At 39.9% G+C, this 25962-nt stretch overlaps 1 protein-coding gene across 1 annotated transcript; it reads left to right on the forward strand.

Moving 5' to 3' along the window:
- Positions 1-3295: 3295 nt before the first annotated feature.
- Positions 3296-25007, forward strand: CLTRN (collectrin, amino acid transport regulator). Its single transcript, XM_026120671.2, has 6 exons — positions 3296-3431; positions 3820-3878; positions 9653-9738; positions 17143-17259; positions 20013-20207; positions 24268-25007. The coding sequence occupies exons 1-6, from the start codon at positions 3365-3367 to the stop codon at positions 24422-24424; spliced, it is 681 nt and encodes a 226-aa protein (XP_025976456.1). The 5' UTR covers positions 3296-3364; the 3' UTR covers positions 24425-25007.
- The last annotated feature ends 955 nt before the right edge of the window (positions 25008-25962 follow it).

The raw sequence follows: 25962 nt of genomic DNA on the forward strand, positions 1-25962 counted from the left end.
GATAATGTATGAACTTTTGGAGGTCACAAGCACTGAAAAAGATTTTGGAAGTACTGTTATTTTCAGCCAGGCAGACAAATTCACACAGTACATAAACAGCAATAGTTCATTGCATTAGTTCAATGATATTTCCAAGATGCAGGCTGTGCATCGGATTCAGCATTGCTATGACTTGAAACTCAAAGGTTAGGAAAAGCAAGATTACTATAAAAGGTGAACTATTTAAAAATTAAATAATTTAAATAAAAACTAAATAAAAGCTGAAATAAAAAATATACTTTGCACATATGCATGTAGATTGTCATATGTTCAGGGAAACTGATGTGTGACTGATTAGTCAGAGGCAAAAAAATTCATATGTGCTTGAGCAGCATTACATTATCTGACCAAAACTGGAGAAAAAAAAGATTGGGCAGAAAGTTACCCATGCACATAGATATATTGCAGAGATACATAAGGGGCAAAATGTCTTTTTAGATTATGTTGATATATTCCATTTGTAAATCAAAAATTTCAGTGCTTTTTATGACAATCCTGAAAAAATGTCCCTGATTTGAAGAAAAGTTAGTTTTCTACTAATACATGGTCTAGGCTTGTCTATCTGGCTTGTTTAAAAGCCATGTCAGCTTGGGAAAAAGATTTATTGATGTGCAGCAATGAGTTGTTTATGTGCAGTGCTCTGTGCATGTACAACTGAATAAGCACATGAGCAGTCAGTGGGTGTGTTTGGAATCCATCCAAGTTGCTGTGGGTGTATATGTCAACAGCACGACGCTCTCCCCGTGAGCCTGGATGTTTATCACCCTCCTCCTTCTCCTGGCTGCCTCACCTGTCCACCAGAAAAATTGTTTGTCTTACTGCTTGCTAGCCAGAGAAATCAGTGAAATCAGCCATCCAGATTGGAAGTCAACAGCCGTGCTCAGGGAATCCAATCTTAATCTCTGAGGTCGTTTCTGCTGGGTGTTGTGAGACTTCAATGTGCTTTGACACTGGCTTCATGTGATTCTAAAGGAAAGAACTAATTTACAGTGGTTTGCAGCAGGGAGAAGTGGTGATGAATCATTGCCAATCAGTTCCATTCCATTCTGGCAGCAGGAAAAAAATGCTTTGCTTTTCCACTCTCCTCTTATGTACTCCAATACTTCCCTCTGATACAGCAAAGTTCAAATGCTGATTATTGAAAACAATGCATGCACTTTTAGCAAGAAACTGATAACATTCAGAATCTTTTTTTTAATTACAAATTCTACAGAAAACTGCATCTTTGAAACATCTGTACATTTTTAGTGCTTTTCTTTTGAAGCATGTAATACAGTATGTTCATTTGAGCCATCATTAGAAATGAATACATCACTTCTTTTGTTTTCATAAGCATAGATTGAACATCTAAGCAGATAATATATCGAATAGGTTTGTACTCAGAACTGGTTGCCTAGAGAAAGTAAGCATGCCCAGGAATCACAAAGATTTAATGACTTTTAAAGATGGGACATCAATTCTTTTAACAGTGTTTTCCAAAAGTAAGATTAAGTTAGTGTACCAGTAAATCCTCAATTACTTGAAAACCTGAAAATTTAAGTAATAAATGCTGATTATTTTTTCCCATCAATTCAGTCCCATTGTTAGGTAAAATATTCTTTCTAGTAGTCATTCTTGTGAAGGTCTTTAGGTTTGTAGTCTCAAAACACACTTCTTGGTGCTAAAGGAACAACTGAAAATCTTTTTGAAGCAATCTTTAACTTAAGGACCAACCATTAATCAAAATGGCTACAAGGCGAATACAGTAGCACAGTGGAATAAAATAATCCTGTTTTGCTGTCTACGTTGCAAAGAGCGTTCATGATTTTGAAGTGACACATTTCAATTGCTGAATTCTTTCTCCTCCTCATTTATTTCTTTGCCTTTGAAAATGTTTTGGGAAGAGTGTAGAGTATGTCATTGAGATATTTCCATACACGTCTGTGCACATGTATATACAACATCTGTGTCTTATATACAAAACATAACTATGTCCTTATTCAATATGCATACATACTTCCCTATGAAATCCTTTAATTGCACTATTTTCTTATACCACTTGCTACTGTAAGAATTGTCCAACAGCAAGGAAGTAGTTGTCAGCCTTTAGAACTGGTTTTTTTTTTAGTTCGAAGCAATGTCACAGCAATTTTTTTGTGGAACGAGCTATATAGCCCTGGACATCTTCGCCTGAAAGCTCTGGCCTGCCACTTTGGCCAGGTGCCTGGACTAGGCAGCAACCACATTCGTTCGGTTTGACCTTCCGGTAGGTCCTTGCCCTGTGCTAGTGCTAAGCCTTGTTTGGGCTGAAGCCTCGCTTGTGCGTGTGAAGGGCACGCAGTGTGCAGGGGTGGTGGTGTACGGTCCCTGGCACCTGTGGGTGAAGCTGCTCCACCTGGGTAGGTGCCGCTGGTCAGTGGTCGCCTCCCAGCCCTGCAGTTTGCTGTGCAGTGTTCCTGGCACCCACCGGCCCCCGTGCTGAGGACAAGCTTGCAAGGCAGGACACAAGCACAGCCAAGGCGGCACAGGGGCAGCATTGGGTTGGCGTGCCAAGGTCTGCCTTCATGTGTGGAGATTTGGGATGGACTTAAGGTGAAGCATGGGTTGGGTGACAGATGAGGGAGCACATCTGGAGTCCTGTTCATGGGGCAGGCATTATGCATGAGGGCCAGCTCTCCTCCTGGACATGGACACAGCCTGCACATGCCTCGTGCAGAGAATGCACACTACCCCGTGCCATCACTGGTGATGGTGCCCTGTAGCCTGTGTAGTTAGTTTGGGACCTCCTCGTCAAATATTTCTTTTGGGGGGATGAAAGAGAAGCCTGATCGTAGTTTGTCTTTATTTCTTCTCGAAGGCCTTGTGTTGAGGTAGCCTGTTTCCTAAGGAAGCTGGATGGTAATTCCCTTCTGATTTTGTTGACACAGCACAGTGGCAACTGAATTTCAAATGCATGTGCCCTGGGTGGCAATGTTATTCCACTGCTGGAGTTGCAGGCTGGCCTTGTATCTCAGACACCTGTGCATGTATGTCTAAAATGGTATCTGAGGGAGAAAGATGGTTGACTTGTGGCACTGTGTAAAGTTTTGCATTGTTCTAAAAAGCAAAAAGAAAATTAAATACTTATTGCAGCTTTTTTTCCTACAGACAAAAGTAATAAATAACTGACAGAAGACAGTTGTTTCTAGTGCTTGTTTTAGCTAAAATAATGGGGGTTAATTATTAAACCTTTTACTTGGTTGCTCACTTGTGCTGCTGATGCTTTAATCCTGGGTCACAGAAAGTTTAAGAGTGCTTTACAGTGGAGAGTTATTTCTTTTTGCCTCAGGTTTTCCACACTGAAAGGATGTTACGAGTTTTGCTGCTTGCCTTCTCTGTGGTTGCCGTTGCTCATGCTGAGCTCTGCAAGCCAGGTAAGTTTTGGACCTGATTCCCATCCTTCCTTAGGTAAATTTAGCTATGAATTTATGCTTGCAGAGCTGCCAGCTTCTTAGGTTGATATTTTACCTGGTTTGTCTCCAGTTTCAAGTTTGGTACTCTGAGCATTCACTTCTTTTATGAGTTTTCAAATTAAGCACAGAGACTGATCTTACCTGTTTTAAAGAGGTTCTGGTTAAACCTCACTGAGAATCCATAGGACTGTTGCATTGTTCACATTAGTTACTTCTAGTTCTCCTAATCAGGTTATCAAGACAAATTTAGAAGTTGTGGTTTGTAAAACAATTAGAGAAGTAAATGATTTAAAATCCCATTTTTAGGATGATTTTCAAAATATGTTTGCTTTCTTTCTTTTTGTGTCAGATGCACAGAATGCTTTCAAAGTACGGCTTAGTATCAAAGCAGCTTTGGGAGATAATGCAGTAAGTAAAGTATCTTCACATATTCTTCCTAATTGAATATCTGCCAAAGTAGAATTAATATATACGGTAAAATTTCCAAAAGCAGCACAAGCAATTTGTTCTGAAGTGTTAATTGTAATAGCTTGCTCAAGTCATGATCCAGGCATCTATTTCTTGACATTTGACTAGCCCTCTACTTACAGTGACATCCTTTAAAAGAAGTGTAAAACTTGCCTTTTCTGTGTAAGGTTGTTTTTTTTTCCCTCTCTTTCTGGAAAAGCTGTAGAGATCTTGCATTTTATGCATGAGAGATGCTGCATAAATCTAAGTCTGCATTTTGGGAAAAGCACTTCTTCCTGATAGTGCTAATTGTAAAGTCAAGCATGTCTGGGAAGATAAGCAGGAAAAGATTGTTAGATATTTATGAAATGGGATTTTATGTCAGGGTCTTAGACAAGCATGATCTGCAGAGATCATATAAGCATATCTCATCAATTCCCTATTAATGTGGGGCCTTGGGTAGTGCCCTTTCTTCTCTGCCTGTGGTGAACATGTTAGTCTTATGAGAACTGAAATGCTTTAGCCTAATTCAATCCTTGGGCTTGCTGTAGAAGTACTGACATGAGTGATAATGGCCTGTGATACACAAGAGCCTGGGAAATTAGATGACCAAATGGCCCTTCCTGATCTAAAGCACTATGAAATATAGCAGAGCTCAGTATACCCATTGCAGTTTTGAATGCTTAGAGCAGATCTGCAATGTGTTACAGGGCTCAGCATAAAATTAGATATGAAATGTCTTGGACAGTCACCTCTACTGGAAGTCTAGTGTCTGAGTATGCTAGGAAACCTGGGAAACAAAAAAACATAGGTTACATGTTATAAGAGACTGGAAGTATGAGGATTTCTCTATCACCTTAGAAACCATTCTAAAATTATCCTGAAATACCAGGTAATTTAGCTAACATTTATGAAGGACCTAATTCCACTGGAAAGTTCACAAACCAGATGAACTGGGAAGCCATACTCAGGATACATGTTAAAATATTTGTCTGTATAAATTAGTACTGAAGTCAATTCTTCTGGGCGAGAAACTTTAATTAAACAGTTAAGCAAGCCTAGATTGTTTCAAAATTTATTAAAAACAGTGTAATCCTACAGCTGAAAATATGTCAAAATCATTATTGAAATTTATCTTGATGATAACAACAAAATATTTTGATTTAATCTTTGCTCAAAGTACTTGGAAAGAATTAAAACTGCAGGTCCCAGGAATATTTTTTTTCTAGTGTTTTTACTTTTCCAACTATAGTAAAAGAAAGGGGGGTTGTTTGATCAACCGTTCGTATTTTTCTGGTTTTCTTCACAAAAAGGGTATGGTTCAAATCATTAACCTTAAAGGTGCTTTTGATTATAAAAAAAAAGCAATAACTGGTGAGTTTCTTATTGTTTTTTGTAAATAGATAATAGTTTCTTTCGTGCAGCAAAGTATGTGTAAGACCTAGGAGGGGGAAAATATAAAATAGCATTTTAGAACAACAACCTGCTGAAAGTGATATGATGTCATACAGAATTATCCATAGATAATGAACACTCTATTAACTGCAAACAGCTAATAGTTCCTTTTATAGCCATTGCAATGCTCTCTGCAAATTACTAAAATTCAAACACTGAAACTACTATCAGTCTGAAATTCATTTTATTTTTAGAATTTGGGACACTTCACTTTTCTTCCTATTTTAGCAAAGGAAAGGGTAGCACTGTCATTGTATCACAATAGCAAAGTGAGCTTAGAATATCTTGGTATGATGCTTTGATACTTCACTCTGTTTCATTCATTTCCAAATCACTTCAGTCTAGATGATAACAGAAGACCCTGACACCATGAGCATTTTGCTTTGTGACTGGCAGGATTACTCCAGTGTACATTCAGGGGCATAGCAAATGGGTTTTAGCATAGTTCTCTGCATGATTCGGTGCATGCCATCTGCTTTGTGTGAAGTGAATAGAGACAGGCACCATTTTGTCATTTGTTCACAACCTAGGCTGTACTTTGAGGCAGGGAGTGCCACTTAATGTGTTTGTACAGTCCCTATCACAATGGAGCTGCAAAGGGCAGCTAAAATATAGTTAGCATGTAGCTGTTATCGTTTTAAGTGCAAGTAATGGGTTCACTTGACAAAGACATCATTTGCTAACCAGTGGGAAGAAACATGGCATCTATAAGCCTGAACTGAGTCTTTCTGAGAATGGTGTTAACTTTATGAGTGGCTTCTGGAATGACTGCTAGTTACTAACTGTTTCCAAGACATACAGCTAGCAAAGTAGTAGAGTTAACCTAAAAGGGCCAAAGGCAGCTTTGAATGAGCAGGAGCAACGTCCACTAGGAAGTCCATGTACTTGTCAGTGTCACCACTCAGTTTAGCCAGAAGAGCCAAACAGCTAGTCCATCATAAGTTGCAGTCCAGGTGAAGAAGTAGGTGCACTTCCCTTCTGGACCATGTATTCAGGCTACTTCCAAGGTGTAGGACAAAGGGGAGAGAAGCTGGTGTACATCTGGTGTCTTGCCACCAAATGGTACCCTGAAGCATGTTCCACTTACATGTAGAAGCATGTTCACTTGTATGAAGTCTGAGTGACTGTCTAGTTAAAACCTATGTTAAACCCTACCTACTCTTCAGGTAGGAAGGGACCTTGGAAGGTCCCTAGTTCCCTTCTGCTCAAAGCAAGGTTAACACTAAGTTCAGACCAGGTTGCTCAGGGCAATCTTACAATATCATAATCTTGTGCTACTAATGTAAATTTTGTCTTCCTTAGAGTATCACTACAACTTTTCACCACACCGACAATCTATGCTTATCATCTTTTTCCTATTATCTCACCAACCTCCTCTTTTGCTAGCAGGCACTTAAGAAGGTCTTTCACACTCAGATAGGTCTAATTCTGCTCCTTTTTAACATATAGAGAATGGCAAGTGTGATAGAGCCGAAGTCTTTGTGTTTGTTCCTTCGTAGAGTGAAGAAGACAGTGTACATTAATAATTAATAGTCCTGATATCATCATGTAAGCTTCCATTGATAACAGAGTTATCATATGTTTATAGTGTGGTTGCAAATGATATTTAACATGTTCTCTTTACAGCAGCACAAAATGTGCATGAATAACTGCACTTCACAGGAACATGAGATGAGAAGCAACATCCCAAGTCATCAGCTGCAGTCCAGGCTTTGCTATTGCAGAATAAAGATGAAGCTGATAAAGCACCATCGTGAAACTAGTTAGGTTTCTTTGCACCTATTCCTCGGTTTGGAGAAAGCTGATGATTAGAAATTGGCTTCTGATTTTCAGGCAGCATTTATTTCGGGCCAATTCATGCCCATTGAGTCAATATTGTTTACTAGCTGAAAGGCACTCTTGCCATACTCTTCCTCCTCTTTAGGTTGCTTTCCCCCTGCATACTCCTGCACACAGTAATGTACAGAGTTTCTTGTTCATATGGAGCCTGCAGCCACCTCCCTCTCCTCTACCTATCTGTCTGATCACCTTTCTCTTGGGTCTTCTTACCCTTCTGCCCAGAAGGCAGCCTGCAGTTCCCTCCCCTCACTCAGGCAGACCCCTGACTGCTGCTCAGTTTTCTCTGCCAGTCTCCCCCTCTACCCCTACCCTGATTTCTTACAGCTTTCTGTTTATTCTGTCTTTTTTAAAGTAGCTATTCTTTAAGGTAAGACTGGAGTTTCTCACTACAAATTATTTTCCCAGTAGTTGAGATAACTTTTTAGTTACTCTGACTTAAAGAAGCTTGAGGCAACTGCAGCATTATTTCTGACCATGCAAATTGTATACTTGGTCGTTATGCATTGGGCATATACACATGTACTGCACTAAACATTAGCATACCAAGTACATACACTTGGTAGTGCTGCATTGCATCTGTATCTGTGTAAGCACAAAATGGAGTGTGCTTCATCACTATCCCTTTTCGAGGCAACTAATACAATTATCTCTACAGCTGGATAAATCCATAGGATAACAATTTTTTTTTCTGTCCTTTTGGACCTGTCCTCAAAGACTGCACATGGCATGTAGGGATTCAGTCAATGGTATCACGTGAAAAAAAAAAGAAAATCATTCCTTTTGGTGCTGCAAATTATGCTCATGGCTTGAATACAGATGTCTTTAAAATTATGATGGATAGTTTTATGGCTCTCATCTATATTAATTCTTCTACTACACAGTCTCTTTTTCTTTTAATACTAGTTGCTGTCATTACTGTCACATTTTCACCAGTGCAGTGAGAAAAAAATGTAGGCTTTTTTTCAAACAGTCTCTCTTTTTTTTGGTTTAAGTTCTTAGACTGGAATGCATTGTCACAGTATGTTTACACCTGCCTTCACTCACAGGGCAAGAGCAGTGAGTCAGAACCCCCATTCTCAGCACTGAATCAGGATTTTAATGCTATTCAAGCTCTCTTTTTGCTCAGTTTTGTTGTCTCTGTCCTACTGTAGCTCAGCCCATTTCATAGCTCATTTATTTAGAGATGATGAGTATGATCGGTATGACTTTTTGCACTTTAAATGTCTGCCTCCTTCCTTATTTAGGTTCCCAGTCCACATGATGTCAGAACAAAAGGAGGGATGGTGTCTGGAAGCTGGATTCCTTCTTTCTAAGGAGAAGTTGCAGCTCCATGCATCCAAAATCAGAATGTAGAAAATAGAATTAAAATTTGACATTTTCAGTGCTGTTTAGTCTACTGCTTTTTGATATATATTGCTGTTTTTTGAGTGTGTTACAAAGACCCATGAAAAAGTAGGTCTAAGTTGTCAGCAGGGTTAAGTATCCACACTGTTGGGTTTCTTGTGTAGACAATTATAGTGTGGATTTTTTTAATGCTGAAAGTTAAAGATTAGATGTGTGTTCTGACAGACTGGAGAAAGCTGCCTCTAACCTCCATTAATATTGTTCCAAGAAACTATTAATCTTTGTAGTCTGCTGAAAGTGGAAATTCAATCAGTCTGCCTCAGTCATGGCTCTTGTTATAAAAATGTAATAGGTGCAGTCCTTACGGGTCTTTTGAATTGCATATGGGAGTGAAAGCTCAGGGGAACCTAGTGAAGCTTTTTCAGAAACCTGAACTTATAAAAGCATGATTTTTCATCAAGACAACAGAGAAAAGTTTTTGGAGCCTGTATTTTACTTCTTATTTAGGCAGTAAGGATGCTATTTTCTTTCTTTTGTTTCAAATGTGTAGTAATCTGCACTATAGTTGAGTCTGTCTTCTTGTTCCAAGGACAGTGTGCGGCAATAAGGCCGTAATCTCATTTTATTTCCTGGTGTTCTGACATCCAGCTCCCAGAAACTGCCTTCAGCTGCTTTTTTTTGAGGCAGAACCAAATGGGCTTAGAGAGTGGATTTAAATCTTGTTCTTAACATGGTTCATCCAGCAAAAGAAGAAAAGCCATGAGTGCAGCAGTGTGGGGAGAATTCTGTTCATTTGTCTAGTCTTTGATAAGAGAAAATTCACATTTCCAGTTTGGTCATCTTTCAGAAATATTCAATTCATTCAATTTCTGGGAAAGTTACAACTTTCTGTACACTTTATATTGCACTTTACAACAGCCATTAGAAAAAGTCCTTTGTGCACACTAAACAACAGTCAAGGAGTTATTTTCAGAGCACAGCCAGTGAATTTATTCATATTCTAAATCAATATTGCATTTGAAGTTCAGTGACTCTTTTCTCTCTCTGTACTGTTAGCACTACTGCTGAAACTGATTATTTTCCATTTTTCTTTATAGTATGCCTGGGATGCAAATGAGGAGTACCTCTTCAAAGCAATGGTGGCTTTTGCAATGAGAAGATATTCCAGCAAGAGCACAACTCAGTAAGCATCTACTCTGATTCCTCTCTATATATTAACAGCGCCGCATGCAGTGGACCATTCTCTGCTGTACTGAACTGTAGAAGATAGTATATACAGCTTCTAAAAACAAACTTTTCCAGTATATTTCTTTGAAACCCAGATATATGTTAATCATCACACTCTCTGTTCCAAGCAGTGTTCAGTCTTTGGACCATCACAGAATCACACTGAATCACAGAATGGTTGAGGTTGGAAGGGACCTCTGGAGGTCATCTAGTCCAACTCACCTGCTTAAGCAGGGTCACCTAGAGCACATTGCACAGGATCACATCCAGGTGGGTTTTGAATATCTCCAGAGAAGGAGACTCCACAACCTCTCTGGGCAACCTATTCCAGTGCTCTGTCACCCTCCCAGTAAAGAAGCTTTTATTCATATTAACATGGAACTGCCTGTGTTTCAATTTGTGCCCATTGCCTCTTGTCCTGTTGCTGAGCAGCACTGAAAATAGTCCTCATCCTCTGGACAACCTCCCTTCAGATATTTGTATACATTGACAAGATCCCCTCTCAGTCTTCTCTTCTCCAAGCTGAACAGGCCCAACTCTCTCAGCCTTTCCTCATATGAGAGATGCTCCAGTCCCCTCATCATCTTCAGAGCTCTCTGCTGTACTCTTTCCAGTAGTTCCATGTCTCTCTTGTACTGGGGAGCTCAGAACTGGACACAGTACTCCAGATGTGGCCTCACCAGGGCTGAGTAGAGGGGGAGGATCACCTCCCTCGATCTGCTGGCAACACTCTTCCTAATGTAGCTCAGGATACCATTGGCCTTCTTGGCCACAAGGGCACATTTCTGGCTTATGGTTAACTTGTTGTCCACCAGGACTCCCAGGTCCTTCTCCGCAGAGCTGCTTTCCAGCAGGTCAGCCCCAACCTGTACTCGTGCATGGGGTTATTCCTCCCTAGGTGCAGGACCCTGCACTTGCCTTTGTTGAACTTCGTGAGGAACCCTGTTGATACAGACTGACACAGCTGTGGACCTCAGTGGGACTGTGCCAATTTACTATAGCAGAGTCTAGCAGTAAGACATGATACCTTCTGGAGACCAGACAGGGACGAGGCAAAGGGGCAAATTAGTAAGGTCAGGAATGCAATACAGATCCCTGAATAGGCAGCTTTGATGCACATTTACTTAGCTGCAGCTTCAACAGTCTTCTGAAGATGGGCTGGCTCAGAGAACTGGAAAATGGATAGCCGCGCTGGTGCTGTGTTGTGCTACAGAATATCTGTCCCTAATATTACAGCAGCTGAACTGCCTCACATCAAGAAGTTTCAGATGTTGCAGTTCAGGATATAAATCAGCCACTAATTGGGTTTGGGATTAAATCTACACTAAGGTATTGAATATTCTTCTCAGGCTTCTGATCCTTGCTACTTATGAAATTGGATACCAGATTAGACAGCCCATTCAGCAAACTGTATCTTCCGTATGTTCCTCTCTTTCTTAAACAAGAAACATTGTCAGTGTATTTCTATAGGCCTATTATTTTCATATTGTTTTTCAATTTTAAAAGAAAGGTTTTATGGTTCTGGTAGGCTAATGAGGATAAGGTTTTCAATTTAATTGCAAGAAAAACTGCTTCAGGCTGGCATTGCATCAGATGAAGCGTATTCCACATTTGCAAAGACATTAGTTAACTTGAGTCATATGATGCTAACTGTGGGTCCAGCACTTTTTCTTAGATAGAAGGTGCTCTCCCCATCCATGTAACAGAAGTTCTTGGTTCCTTACTGTTTCATTTTGATTTCTCAAAAGCTGTCTCTTTTTAGCAAGAGAGCCATTTCACCAAGCTTTACAAAAACAGCCAAATATGTTCTGACATTATAAAAGCATGATTTCATCAAGACACAAGTGAAAATGATACTTATGGAAAAGGACTTCAATATACAAGCTAATTAAAGGCGATTATCCAGGTTTTTTTCCTCAGGTTTTCAACTTCAAAAAGTTTTATTCTAGTCTTCAATCCACAAAGATTCACTTTTGTGTATTTATTTTAGTTACAGGCACTGCTTTCTATCACTCTCTTCCTCCCCCTTCAAAGTTGTGGTGCTTTGACACCGTGAAAAACCTGCGTTAGAAGCCAGTGAACTTTATCCTCTTCAAGCACCATGGCTTTCTGCAGACTCAACTAATATTAGAAAGGTTGGTGTAGGAATGGGAAAAAAAATCAAGCTACTATGAAAAGAGTTAAAATATTAATGGAAATTAGGTTTATCCACCTTGTGAAGTTACTGAATTTATTCTCAGTTCAGTTTCCTACCAAGACACTTCTTCCTATGGATAAATATGCTAGTGTCAGTGTTGCTCCAATTTGGAGGCAAGGTTCCACACATCAATAACTTTCACGCCACTAATTCTGTTAAAGGAGAAGGCAGTATAATATTTGTGACCAGATTAGGTGCAGGCATCTTTTCCTGTTTTCAAGACAATATAGGGCTTTCTGATGGGGTATAGGTTTTGGGGGTTTGAAGTTATAACTTTTCTGATGAACTGATAACTTTTCTAGGATTTTTAGATACCTTTGGGGGTCAGGTTTAGACAGCATGTCGGCCAAAGTGCAGCTATACAGCTCCAGGGCCTGATATGGCCTACAGTGTGACAGGCTCTGGAGTTTCCTGTTTGTGGATTGCTTCTGAATCTCAAGGGATGCTAGAGCTGCTTCTCTGCTGTGAGGGAGAGCTAGACAAACTTCTCAATATACCCCAAATAACCTGTCTTTTACATGGTAACAGGAAAGAGATGAAAGCCTCCATCCTGTTAGATGTCCTGGGAATACTCTCCACTTTTCCCTACCTTTGTGACAGGCAGCTAGTACAGTGTGGGAGAATAAGCTGGGTATAGAGAGAGGAGTGTGGTCCATCTCCCATCCTCACTGCAGTGTGTATGGAGGTGTGGGAGCATTCCACACCCAAGAGGGTATAGCAGCAGACAGCTGCTAGCTCCTGCACACAGGAGCTGCACAATCGTGTAACTCTGGGTGTAAACTCTGTACAGGGCGATAACCTGGATGTGACAACTGCCCCCTTCAACATCTAATTAATTTCTAACACACTCAGCCCTGCAGGAACAGCCACAACTGATTCTCCCACTGGAGACCAAATACCATTAAGTTCAGTGAGCTGGATCAGGACCCAGACAGAGATTTGTCTGATGGGTCAGCATAAGCCATTGCTGCAGCCTGTCCCATCATTGCTGAGATTCAGAAGTCACCTTTTGTTAGGCTCCTGAAGCTGGATAAAAGCCAGCCTGTAATGACAAGCTTTTGAATGTGCTGCTGGAAACAGGAGTTGATGCTGTTGTTGCCTTTTTGTCGCCACTGAATGATCTAACTTAGAATGGGCAGGATTGCATACTACATCCCAATTTCTCTAAAGTTGATTTCTAAACTAAAATTTAGTAAATTATGGAGCTGTGTTTTATGTTTGAAAGATATGTCAAATTGCCAAGGTTGTGTGAAACAGGAAAAACACACAATCCGTCAAATTACTCAGTGATTATCGAAACAGATAAAATGAAGATTTCTTCTTCAGTAAAGAAATACAAATCCTTTATTTCCTGCTCCATATATGGCCTTTTCATATATTCTCAGTATGTACATTCATGAACCACATAAACCAACCTTTGATCTCTCAGTGTTAAAAAATGATTTGTGTAGTCTGTGTTGGTAAACCTGGTTTCTCTAATCTGTGACTCATTTGAAATAATATGCATTTCTTTTGGGCCTGAGACTAGTTAATCTTTAGAGAATAAAGAATGTGAACACATTTACTTTCATTCAAGTAACAGAATCTCTTTTTGCTACATCTCCCCTTGCTGTCCGATGTAGAAGAAAGTTGCAGTTTTCCTCACAGAGTGACCAGATAAAATTCATCAACATTTTCTGTCTCCCTAAGAAAGCTCTTTCTGATACTAAAAATATTATGACCGTTTAGAATAACAAATATACATTCCTGGAGTTAAAGCCAGGTGTCAAGGTGAGCCCGTGGCTCCTATTCAAAAAAGGAAGAAAATAAACTTTCCTTTGTAGGAGCAGCTGCACAGCACACAGGCAGAAGAGACCTGGTCCTTTCTGGAGGGCTTGAGATGGGTGCTCTGCCCTTGAGTCCTGTGGTTCTCCCACTAGTGACAACCACTGCATGCACCCAGCTCCCTTTGAGTTCCTGGCAGCTCTTTCTTATCCCTAAGCCATCCCCTAAATCTACATAAGGAACAATGACAGTGTTCTCAGGCCAAGAGACCATCAGGGTTTCCTGCCTTCTTCCCAGTGGTGTTTGGCTGTATATATTAAAGAAAATGCAATTTAGGACTTTTGCTGTGATGCTGTAAGACTAAGTCCAGGATCTTCTCATTCTGATGATGTCCTCTATCATTCCCCATGGTAAAAGTCTATTACCTGCTAACCACTTTTGCCACTGAATGCAGTAAAAAGATATCTACATATGTGTTTACAAATACACTTAGTAGCATTGTTCATCAAGAAGTCAGGTTTCTCAAAACTGGAGAGTGTGAAGCCTTACAGTGCTTCTGCATGCTGTGAATCAAACCTATGTGGAAGTACAACAGGAAAAAAAAATTCCTAGCTGCTACAAAGCAATCGCCACATTGATGCTTGTTACATTGATGTTTACTCAATCCCCTTTGAACTTCCCATGAAAAGCAGTATTATCCTTTCTGGAGCCTGAAAGGATTTGCAGCATTCAGATTCTGCTGATGAAAAAGTGGCAATGAAGCCAGATTTTCAATGCTTATAATCAAGCATGGATTTTAGACACAATGGGAAGCAGAAAGGAGGCAAAATTTACATAACTTAGTGTGAGCTTTACTGCTCAACTGATTCAATGCCTGTGCCTATTAGTGTTATAGAATGACTACCATATCTCATGCCGAAAGCCTTGACACTGTAGGGAGGACCCCTGCTTGAGGAGTGTCTTTGACTCTCTGAAGCTGTAGAGAACATCAGGGTGTTCTGACTGTCTTTATCTACTGAATATATCTTTCCTTCTGGGGAATAAACTTTACTCACTCGCTATGTTTTGAGTACATCTGTAGGGCAATATGAACCCAGACTTTATACCCGAACCCATTTTTGAGTGTGCCACAGAAATTCCAGCTCTAGAGAACTGCAGTAGCATGAAGATTCAGGTCCCAGTGTTATAAATTCTCCTGATGCAAAACTTCCTCTTCAGATATAACATCAGATATTCTGTGAAAGCAGCAAGAATGTCAGCCACCAGCCAAAAGCAGTCATTTTTTTCCTCTCCTGTAAATTTTGTGCTTTGCTTTTATTTTAGGAGGAATAAATCTACTTTCATATTCTGACTATTGCCAGCAAATTGATGTGAACATTTTTTAAAATCCCAGAGGATAGCTCTCCTCTTTTATCCGTGCAAATTCTTTCTATTTGCAAAATTGGCATTGTTTCAGACAAATTGGAGGTAAAAGTGGGTATTTCAGCTCTGCAAAATCATTATTTTCCATTTTATTGCATATCTCCATGGAATACGTATCTTTGTAAAATGAAAGGTTGCTCTACCCAAACACTCTGCCATCCTAAACACTACCCAAAATAGCATTCAACAATAAATAAAACATTTCCTCAAAATACCCAGCATGAACTGTTCTGAACAAGCCATTGCCCATCCTGCCTTAAAAGCTATCTTCTTTTTTTCTGGTTGGAGAATATGCATTTATTGGCAATATTTGCTCTCTTACGTAATTTCCTACCTTGTGCTTTACACTCTGCAGGCCACTACTGAGGTATTGTTAGCAGTCATTTAATTATGTTTCTGATTAGCCAGCAGATGGCACTAAAGAACGGAGCTCTGTGACAGGTAATTGCTTGCAGCGGGGAGTATGTCACCCTGGGAAAAAATAGAGTGTGGAGCAGAAATGTTAAAACTTGCTTTTTGAGATGGACAGGCCAAACCTTAAAACCAACGATACTAGTTAGCAATGGTAATCACAAACATCACTGTAGTTAATTAAAAGAGGGGCTGAGTTCATCCCTAGGTCACAGCAAGGTTTCCCTCCCCAGGACAGTAGGTCATATCTATAGTCTTCGGATGAATCATCCCAAGTGAGGTCTTTCAAGGCAGCTTTGCCTTGCTTGTGGCCAGACAGACCTTGTGGAAAGGTGAAACAAGTTCAGGATGTTCCCTGGAAATAAAATCCATCCTGACTCTTGATCTTGGACTTCTAGAATATCTGCTCGCTGTTTACGCATAACCAGTAAATGTGAATCCTCAGCCAAATTCTTTGGGGTATTTATCAATAATGTAGAATGAAATAAGATTTTCTCTTTTTTTATTTCTCTCGCTATCTCTCATTTCATTTGTATGGCTTTGGTTTTTTTGTCTTTTTATGTTGCATATAACATTCCTTGCAAAGCTGTAGTGATTACTACCTTAGACAATTCCTGCATATTACACGTTTTTGGCTGTTTTGTTCCTCAGTTGCATGAATACAGTAGGAACAGATAAAAGAACATAGAGGCACCATCTATTCTCAGCCACTATTATATTTATGATATAAATGTATTAGCCCTCACTGTTTTAGTTTAAAAACTCGTGATAATCTCATTCCATGAGGAATTTCTAATGACAGTTCCATCAGTTGTTAGTGGTAGGTTACAAATTTATAAGAATCTGAAAAGAGGCATTTTAAAGACATGTCATACACTTTCTATGTAATATGCCATGAACAGCTGCATGCCCCTGGGGCTTCCACTACTAACTTCACATAAAGCTGAGCAATCATTTAAAACAGATAAAAATGTCACAGCATAACCTTAAAGGCATAGGCCAGTGCCAATATGTTATCTAAATATAGCTTTTTGTCTCCACTCTGTGCCTAACTCTGTGCAGCAAGATGTCAGAGTAACATCAGTTTCTTTGCTTTTCTGCCCTCCTGCTGACTCTATCTCCTCTTCCAGCAAATGTACCTTGCAGAAAGATTGAGCTCACTTTAAAATCATATGAAGAATCCACCATGCCTGAGTCACTGTGGTATTAGCTGTTAAATGTGAAGTTCTTAGTTCATCAACACATTTGCCCCATTACCCAGCTTTTGTCATGGCCCTGATGATTAAGATGCAAATATATATTTTTCCATTTAATTACACTAGATATATGTCTGAGATCAAACAAGCTTATGACAGAATCAAAAATTCATTTGAAGACTCAAGTTCAGTCTCAGTAAACTTACTTTTTTATCATGTTGGAAAATGGGAAGTGCTGTGAGTGTTATTTCTTCTTCAGGCGTTAACTTACTTTTTTAAAAGTAAGACTTTTTTTCCCCCTTTGGATGAAAGCAATATTTTAAGAACACCTGCAGTGTTTCAATAATTCCTTCCATTCTTCCATCCACAGAATTTCCAATGTGCTGCTCTGCAATGTGACAGATCGGGTGTCATTTTGGTTTGTGGTCACAGATTCTACCAAAAACGTGACAACTGTTCCTGGAAGTGAGGTAGAGGCAGCCATCAGGTACAGTCTCTGCTTCTGCAGCCTTTCCTACCCTGCTGACTGAGGATGCTTTCTCTCTGAGGGCCTTGTATGAATGAGCGCTCTGCCACTTTAATGTTGAACTAAGCCAAGTAGTCAGAACACCAAGAGGTCAGTACTCTTTCATTCGTGTGAGATTAGAAGGACTTTTAACAGTCCCACAGAATTCAAAGGCTGTGAGCCTTGGGACTGTAACTTTGGAAGGAGTCTCTCTCTTAATGGTGGAGCCTCAGATAAAATCTAGTCCCTATTTGCTATCTATTGTGTGGCACATACACACTGCTCTCATCTAGATGCTACATGTCTCAGTGACAGAGCCTTTTCCCGCAGGTGACTGAATCTCACCATTTTGGGGTGGGATTTGTCTCATTTAGCTTAAATTGCATGCATAGGCACATCTCCACCAGGACTAATGACCGTAGGCTCCCTTTAGGGAGTCTGATGGAGAGGTATAGGTGCTTCTGAGGTACAGTTCATCTGACTTAGTTTAGAAGTCAACTATCAGATGAAGAAAACTCAGTTAGAGTTGGCTCTGTCCCAGCCTGGTTTAAATAATCTTATACTCACATTCTTTTCATACCAGCCCTTTCCAGAATGCGGTCACCATAGTAGCTGAGCATTACTTGTGCAAAGTACTGTGTGGTACAAATCAGTGCACTTTCCACTAAATATCAGATTCTGTAGCTAATAAAAAGGAGAAGTGGGGAGCTAAAGAGGGGAAAAGAAAAATAGGTAATCTGACCAACATTGGGTGCCAGCCCAGCATAAGGGATTTATAGGGATGACTCCCACAAGCAGCATAACTCATGTACATTTGTCAAGCACTGAGTGGAAAACAGACCTCTTTGTTTTTAGACATTCTGTACTTTGTCTTGAAAATTTGTATTATCTTTATAGAGGTGTAATGCCTAATTCCTGATGAATGAATATGCGTTCTTTTAGAAAGATTAAGTTTTAAGCTTATGAGCAGATTAAACTATTTCCTACAGAGACACCAAACAATAACTTCATAGCATTAGTGGGGGAAGCAGATTATTTATTCACTGAAGCTCTCTAAGAGTGCTGGAATGCAGGAGTTTTTTGCATTTCTGTTATTCTTTGATATGTTCAGTAGCATAAGCTGATTTATTTAAGTCTTTTATATGCACAGTTTGCCACAGAAATTGGGTGCTATTATAGCATGTTTGTTTTGTTTTTTAGCTGTTGTCTTTCTCCAGAAAAAGAGCATATGCAATTTAGTAAAAGTTCAAATTCCTGCCTAACTTAGAAACAAGAAATAAAATGTTCTGTAAAACTACAATACTTTTTACTCAATTGCTTCTGATTTTAGGCTTCCACCATTATTCTAATTCTTTATACTACAGTAGCATGTAAGCCACTCATGGACCAGCATTTTAGTGTGCAAGGTTCTCTACAAACTGAGAACAAAAAAGAGGGCAAATTGTAACAATTCCTTGTATGAGTCCCCGCATCTTGCATAAATATACACAAGATATATTTGTGCATATACAAACACAAAATGCACCTGTAGCTATCTGCATGTGCTTCAGCACATAGGGTGAACAATGCTTATTTTTTTCAACTGCTCACAACAATCCATTTATATCAATAAGGATGGAAGTCACTTTAAATCAAGGAAGGCTTACTATACGATAATTCTTTTAACATGCCATGGCTTTCAGTCCTCACAAGGAATGCTAGCTTTCCATCAAGACTAAAAACTTCCTTTTTAAGGGGTAGTCAAACATTATGATTTCTGAAGGAATTTGCAAAATCTTACATGTATCTCCCATATATCTATTCCTAGGAAATACTTGCTGTATGGTAAGTAGATTGAACTGAATACAAGAAAGCTGCTGTAGAGCATATAAATGCCATCAAAATGAATCTCTCAAGGCCAATGTATGTAATACATTTTCTCAAAAATTTCTAACATTTTCAAAAGCTAATGGAAGTAATGACTACAGCCTTTCATGGCTACTTAGGTTTAGATTCAGAAAAAACAGGAAATGCTCAGAAGTAATAAATGTGGAGGAATATATCCATTGAAGAGAGATCATTGGTAACAGTTGTACTACTCATACAAAAAGAATATTTCTTAGACTTACAGTTTCTCATAATGGAAAAAATGTGTAAAGCACAAATCCCTTTAGCTGCATCCTGCAGGGAAGAAGGGCATGCTGGCAGTGGGGGTGGATTCTTTTGGAGCAAACTGTAACCTCTGCCTCATAAATCGTAGCTTTTCTTAAACTACAGCAACAGGAGCAGATGCACAGGCACATAACAGGCAGGATGGTTCAGTGTGAGGAACCAAGGGCCAATGATGGGCAAACCCTCTGATCAATGCAGGATATATCTACCACGCCCATGCTATTGTGGATGCTGCATGAGCTAAGTAACAGAGCCACCCTCGGAGATGACAAACTGTTGTGTCTTCAGCGCATGGTCCAAAACACAAACAATTAATAATGCTGTACTTCAGGTCTCATCTGTATTTCCCAAGTTTTCAGATAAAATGAAAGAGACATATGAAATTCTGCTGCTCAAAACCTTGCAAGTGGGTGAGTGTGTATGGATTACTGACAGGAGGGGCTATGCGAAAGTGAAGGCCCATGTTATCCTACCAGACTTGCCAGACTTGCAGACTTACATGAAAATTCATTTTTTCCTTCTATCCTTTTTTAGTTATAAATACCATTATAAAGAGCTGTGATGTGCTTTCTGTTTTTATGAAGGATGAACAGGAACCGAATCAACAGTGCCTTCCTACTGAATGACAAAACACTGCAGTTCCTGGAGATATCCTCAACCTTATCACCACCTGTTGAATCCTCCACCCCTGTCTGGCTTACCGTATTTGGTGTTGTTCTTTGTCTCACTGTGGCTGGAATTGTTTTCCTCATTGTTTCAGGGATTCAGCGGCACAAGAAGTAAGCAGCTTAGCTTTTCTTCTGTTTTAACTGAATACTGGAGAATTAAGTGAGCTAGGGTGGTTTTGCTTTTCAGATCAGCCTCAGAGAAACTGTAGCTGTAGTCCTTCCCCCCTCCATTGCTAAAGATAACTGTTCTGTCCTTTTCCAAGGATGAGGGTTAAAATTTTGAACTATGAAGTAGTTGCCTTAGTAATGCTGGAGGATAGTGAGGAAACTGATAGGATAATAACATGCTCCTGGAGATCACCTAAATAGAAGTTAAAGCTTTACAAAGAGATTTTCTGCCAGTCCTCTCAAGGTTTAGCGCACTGTAGGTGAGCTGCTTCTCGCAGACTAGCCAAATGGTTACCATAGGGGAGAAGGCTGGCAGCGACTGCCCCATCCAGGGCAGAAGTGTCAAAAGCTAGGAGAGGTAGAAACATTTTGCTGCTGTCAGTTGAGGAGCCTAAGTGGAGGACGCCACAAAGAAATGTATAGCTGAAGAGGTCCTGCTCAGTGAAACGGTGCATGGCCTCACCTACCATTCATGACCTGATGAAACCAAGGGACTCAGCACTTCAGAAGTTCAGGTCCAGATCTCTCCATGAGTCTTAGTGTTTGCAGTTTGGCAAGTAAAGTGAGCAAGAGATACTCACTTTTCCTCTCACTTTCTGCCCTGTGACAACATTGATGAAAAAGAGAAGGCTGCTCATGGTTCCCTAATGTGAGTGAATTGGAGTGGGCAGGGGAGTAAGTGGGGTTTTAGTCCCCCCATCTCTGTTGGCTCAAAGTTGGGCATAAGGAATAGAAATTTCTCAGCTGAGTTGAGCTTCTGCTGTGGAAGTGAGAAGTAGCTGAGCTTCTGCCACAATTTAGGTTGTCATAGAGGTTAGGTTAACACATGACTTCTACAGCAGAATCATACAGAAACAGGAGGTGAACTGAAAAAGGGTAAATTTCTGCCATCAGCTAGATGATGTAATATTGAGTATATGGTAGACAGTATCACCAAATATATCAGTGCAATGGATTCACATGTGAAAAGCAATGTGTTGCTGAGATTTTTTCAATTCTGCCTCTTTATCACCTTGAAAGACAAATATAAAACACCTCAGAAAATCTGAATTCCTTCAGTGATGTTTTGGATTCAGAAGAGTTGTGTGATTTTGTGAAACCCTTTTTGGTGTTTAAAAAACAAAACTCAGCAAGCAATAGATGAGAGATGCTGTTGTGGGGAACAAGGCTGGACAGGTACTTTAGATCTGCATATAGTTTAAGTCCTGCCACAACCTTCCATGTGGTCTGGGCTGAGTTATTGCTGTAAAACTAGAGGATAATGTTGCTTCTGGAAGCCCTATACTTACCTTCTGTATGTCTGGGTAGGGTCAAGGTCCTGTGTGCCTGTAGAGCACCTAGCTCTAAGGGGTCGTTGAACATTTCACATGAGTGTATTATAAATAAATTGTGCTAAACAGTCATGATTTTCTGGCTAAAATAATCCTTTGTGCATTATATCAGGCTAAAAAGACAGTATTTTCCCTCTCTGTTTCCAAGATTAACTCAGCTAAGCCTGAACAATTTTCATCAATATGCTATAAACTGTATGCTCTTATCTCTAGAATACCAGTAACATGCCCCTGCTGCTGCCCAGCTGTGATCACCAGGCATTTTTCATCCTGCCTGTTTTGTGCTCCTGTTGTCCCTTTACATCTGTTATGCTCCTTTTCTCCTTTCCCTCTGTTTTCCTACTCTCCCTTTACCTACTGTATTTCCTAAGAATGGATTCATATGTGATGAATTCAAATCCTCCTTTCAAATCAGTGGTATGGGGGGGGGGGGTGAGAGAGAAGGTAAAATAAATGTTTAATTGCTCCATCTAGTGTTGCAAAGAGTGGAGAGGTGAAAGATATGGTCTGGACTATTTGGCTTCTCAAAAGCAGAGCTAGACGTCAGAGAACAGAATTTCCACAGTGTTCATCTCTTCTTCAGGGACATGACTGAGTTGTCAAAAGAGTTCAGCACGTTCAGTAATGAGTTTTCCTGGAAATCTGGCCAGAGCTGACTTAGTGGCAGCTCTGTTGCCTGGTAAGCTGTGTTGGAAATCCAGACCCAAGGACAGTGCTGATTACTCATAAATCTGGTGTTTTGTCTTTACTGGCCTTTAAAATAGCAGTTAAATACCCTGATTCAGGTAAGTACGAAAGCATGTGCTTTCAGCCCGTTTGTGTTCAGGGTAGCAGGGAAGCACACAATTGGCCTATAATGGAGTTTCACTAATGAGTTAGACTTGTATGTCATTTCTTGAACTGGAAGATTTTCTTAATTTGGTCTTCACTGTGCCTATGTGTAAAACTCCAAGCCACAACTGCCTGCAGCTTGAAGTCCTATTGAAAGGTCTGATCCAGCTCTGTGTAACTGTAGCCATTGACTTTACAGCAAGCTGGATCAGACACGCTGTCTCCCAGCTCTGTGCGTTTGTTCCTCTGTCCTCACAGCAGTATGACATCTCCCTCCCTGCTAATAGACTTGGCATATAACCAGAGCAGGGCCATCCTCTCTACTGGCTACACTGGGCGAGGCTGAAGTCCACCCCTGCCTCCAAAATCCTGTCTGCAGCAGAGGCCATAAAGATTTGCCTTGAGGAGAGCTAGATTTGGTCTTTATATATGGAGTAACCCACAATGGATTTCTCTTCCATTAAATTCTTGAGTCTCTTCTTGGACTCAAAAATTGTTAGCTTCTCTGAACTGCTACAGCAACAAGTTCCACACAGCTACTACTTCTCTTATTTGTTTTCAATCTGTTCCCTACTATCTTGTTTTATATTATGCCTCCACACTAACGTTTGTATTAAAGAATTCTCCTTTTACTGCTGTAAGAGCAGATATGACAGCCAGAGGTCAAAGGTCTTCATTACCACCCCCACATTTATTTTTAGCGAGTCTGTAATGCCAAGAATCTCCCAAAGGCCAATAAAATTTTATTATTGTTAATATCACTGTTATTAGCAATTGTACTGAGTCAGGTTGTTATGATTGTCCTGAGTCAGATTGTTACAGTCTGTATTACAGGATAGGAAGAAGCAGTGGAGCTGACCTTTGAGTTTCTTATCCTCCAAAGCTGCTGATGGTGCAGGCTGTAAAGTACAGCAGGTTTTTCAGCTATGAACTAGGAGATCTCAAGGTCAGAATAAATTTGGAATTAAAGGAACATTATGACATGTTGACTGATATTTCTGCATTACATCTACTCACGGTTTTATTCTTGGATCGTTTTATTCAGCAGCTGTTTTACTATGGTTGTGGTGAGAATAGGAGCCTGGAAAAGTGAAAGCCATGCAATTGTTTAATCTCGATCACAACGGTATAGTAAGATATGGGAGTAGGAAGGTGACTGTTAATGAAGTTTGAATTAGAAATTCAGATTTGTAGCAATAAGAGTCCCTGACCTCTGGAGAAGATTATTAAGGAATATGGGGCACTCAATCTCCATCATTGGAGGTTTTAGTCAAAAGCTGTTCTGTTTCTAAAAACTGTGTTTTAATTTATCCACATCACTGAGTGAAATCTATTAAACATATAATAGGTTCAGACTAGATGAGTAGTGCAGTCCTTCTTGACTTAAAGGAAAAACAGATTCAGAGATTTTTTCTGTTTTTCTCTTGCAGCAACTTTTCTCTCCCTCTCAAGTTATTTTACAGAACAAGAAACTGAAGGAATATTTACAACGTATTCACTCTATGTTTTCTGATTCCCCATCCTGATTTTAAACCACGAAACTAGGGCTTCCAATCTGTGGTCCTCCCACTTCCAGTGATATGTTTACAATAGCAAAGAGGCATTTACACTCTGCCTATGCAGATGGATGCCTGCTCTTGCACATATAGGTCATTGTGAATTAATGCAGCTAAAGTCAGTATAAGAGCCAATTATGCTGGGGAGTCTCTGCACCAGATTAGGCCTCTTAGTACATAACCTACTATAAGATTCTGACTAAAAGTGAAGTTTTCTTTATGTGGACTTTTGGTAGAGTGCTGCAGGTCAACAGAATAAGATGATTTTCTCTTCTTTGTTTATAGAAAGAGTAAAGAGTCATCAGAGACAGAAAATTTAGAAGAAAAATGCGAAGTGACAGTAACAATAGAAAATGGGATTCCTTGCGAAACACTGGATTCAAAAGCAGGCCACGTTAATGGAGTCTATGCAGCAGATGATGAACGGTTCACATCCTTATGAAATGCTGCCATTCCTAGCTGGTGTGTTTTTGAAAGACTCCTACGCCTACTTTATCTCATCAATACTCCTGAACGTCAAACATGAAGACAAGAAAAAATGTCCTTTCACTTAATTTCCCTTGAGAGAAGCTTTTGCTGATAACACACACGCTTGAACCTCCATTACAAAGCTTTTGTTCATGAGCAAAGCAAATGAGAAGACCTCGAATGATATCCATTACAGATTTCCAAAAGATGTGTGGTAGAACAGGGTTGAAACCTGCCTTGTGTCAGGCATTTAATTTTTAATGATTATTTAAATATGCCTATTGTTTTTTTTCCTTCTGTAAATGTGAAACTGCATTATTCCTGAATGTCACAGAAGAGCTCATCTATCATCGTCAATTCTTGCTGGGCTTTCTTTTAAGCCATATGCAGAAGTTTCTCTGTAAACTGATTTCTGTGTGCTGATCAGCCATGTGCCTTTGGCTGTAACAGAGATCAGTGCATAAAAGTTTTAACTTATGAAGAAAAAAAGTCAAGCTTTCTAGCCTCTGTAAGAGCAGGTTAAAAACTATCAGTCTGGACCATCTATAGCTTTTGAACTGCCAAAGATCTGGTAGAAAACATGTTTCTCACTTAGCAGTCAAAGTCATAGATTACATGATCAGGAAATTAAAAGTTGCAAAAATTTGGAAAAGGTGTAAGACACAAAGGGGAGATTTTCCAAAGATGCAATCTGAGGTTGATGGCCCAGCTCTTATTGAATCTATAAGGGCAGTTTGCAGCTCTTTGAAAAATTTTCCTTACATTTATTAATACTAAAACTAGAAGAGATTTCCAAGGGACAGGGCACACCCAGGGTCAGCTGAACTGTTAATGGGACAGCTGGATAGCTTTCCAAAAGCTTCAGTACTTAAAGCAGCATCTCTGGGCTTCGTGCATCCTACCTGGATGGAAGCATGAAGGCCGTGGTGAGGAGGCAGGGACCATTCAGACTTCTATTTATGTGGCTGGAAGCTGAGGGCACTGAATCATACCAGGCCCTAAGTCGCATTGTTGGATTACTCTGTTAGAAGTCAGGCATATGTGTAGTCTGTACTACCCATGTCCTAATCCTGTTCCTATTTAAATCTGTCTTGAAATTCTTACTGATTTCAGAAAAAAGAGGACTAGGTCCAAGTAAAGAAGAATTGTTTGTATGGCTAATTGCACATGGAGAATGGCAATGTGCCAAAGCAAAATATGGTCTCTGCAGTCACCAAACAGCTGCCCATATCACTTGGGGTAGGATTTAACCATTAGCCATACTGTTTCCAGTGTCATATTTGGAGGCAAATCAAAAGACCCATTTACTTATTGGCATTGTCCCATGCATTCAGACTCTTCACCCACAACAGAAAGAAAGTAAAAGCTCCTTGCAAAGGCCCCTCCAGTGTCCCGAAGAGTACAAAGACTTCTTGTCTCCCAGGGTACAAACCCTTCCGCATTTTGGCTTTATCAGGCATCTTCTTTGACAGTTCTTTTGACACAGCTCTGGCACTGGGGAATGGGGTGAGC

Source organism: Dromaius novaehollandiae, chromosome 1 (assembly GCF_036370855.1).
Source record: "Dromaius novaehollandiae isolate bDroNov1 chromosome 1, bDroNov1.hap1, whole genome shotgun sequence".
Taxonomy (NCBI): domain Eukaryota; kingdom Metazoa; phylum Chordata; class Aves; order Casuariiformes; family Dromaiidae; genus Dromaius; species Dromaius novaehollandiae.

Bases quoted from the DNA above. Each gene is read 5' to 3' on its own strand.
- CLTRN (XM_026120671.2), top strand. From the start codon at position 3,365: ATGTTACGAGTTTTGCTGCTTGCCTTCTCTGTGGTTGCCGTTGCTCAT. The intron at 3,879-9,652 runs GTAAGTAAAGTA...TTTTCTTTATAG, and splicing joins CAGCTTTGGGAGATAATGCA to TATGCCTGGGATGCAAATGA. The intron at 20,208-24,267 runs GTAAGCAGCTTA...CTTTGTTTATAG, and splicing joins GGGATTCAGCGGCACAAGAA to AAAGAGTAAAGAGTCATCAG.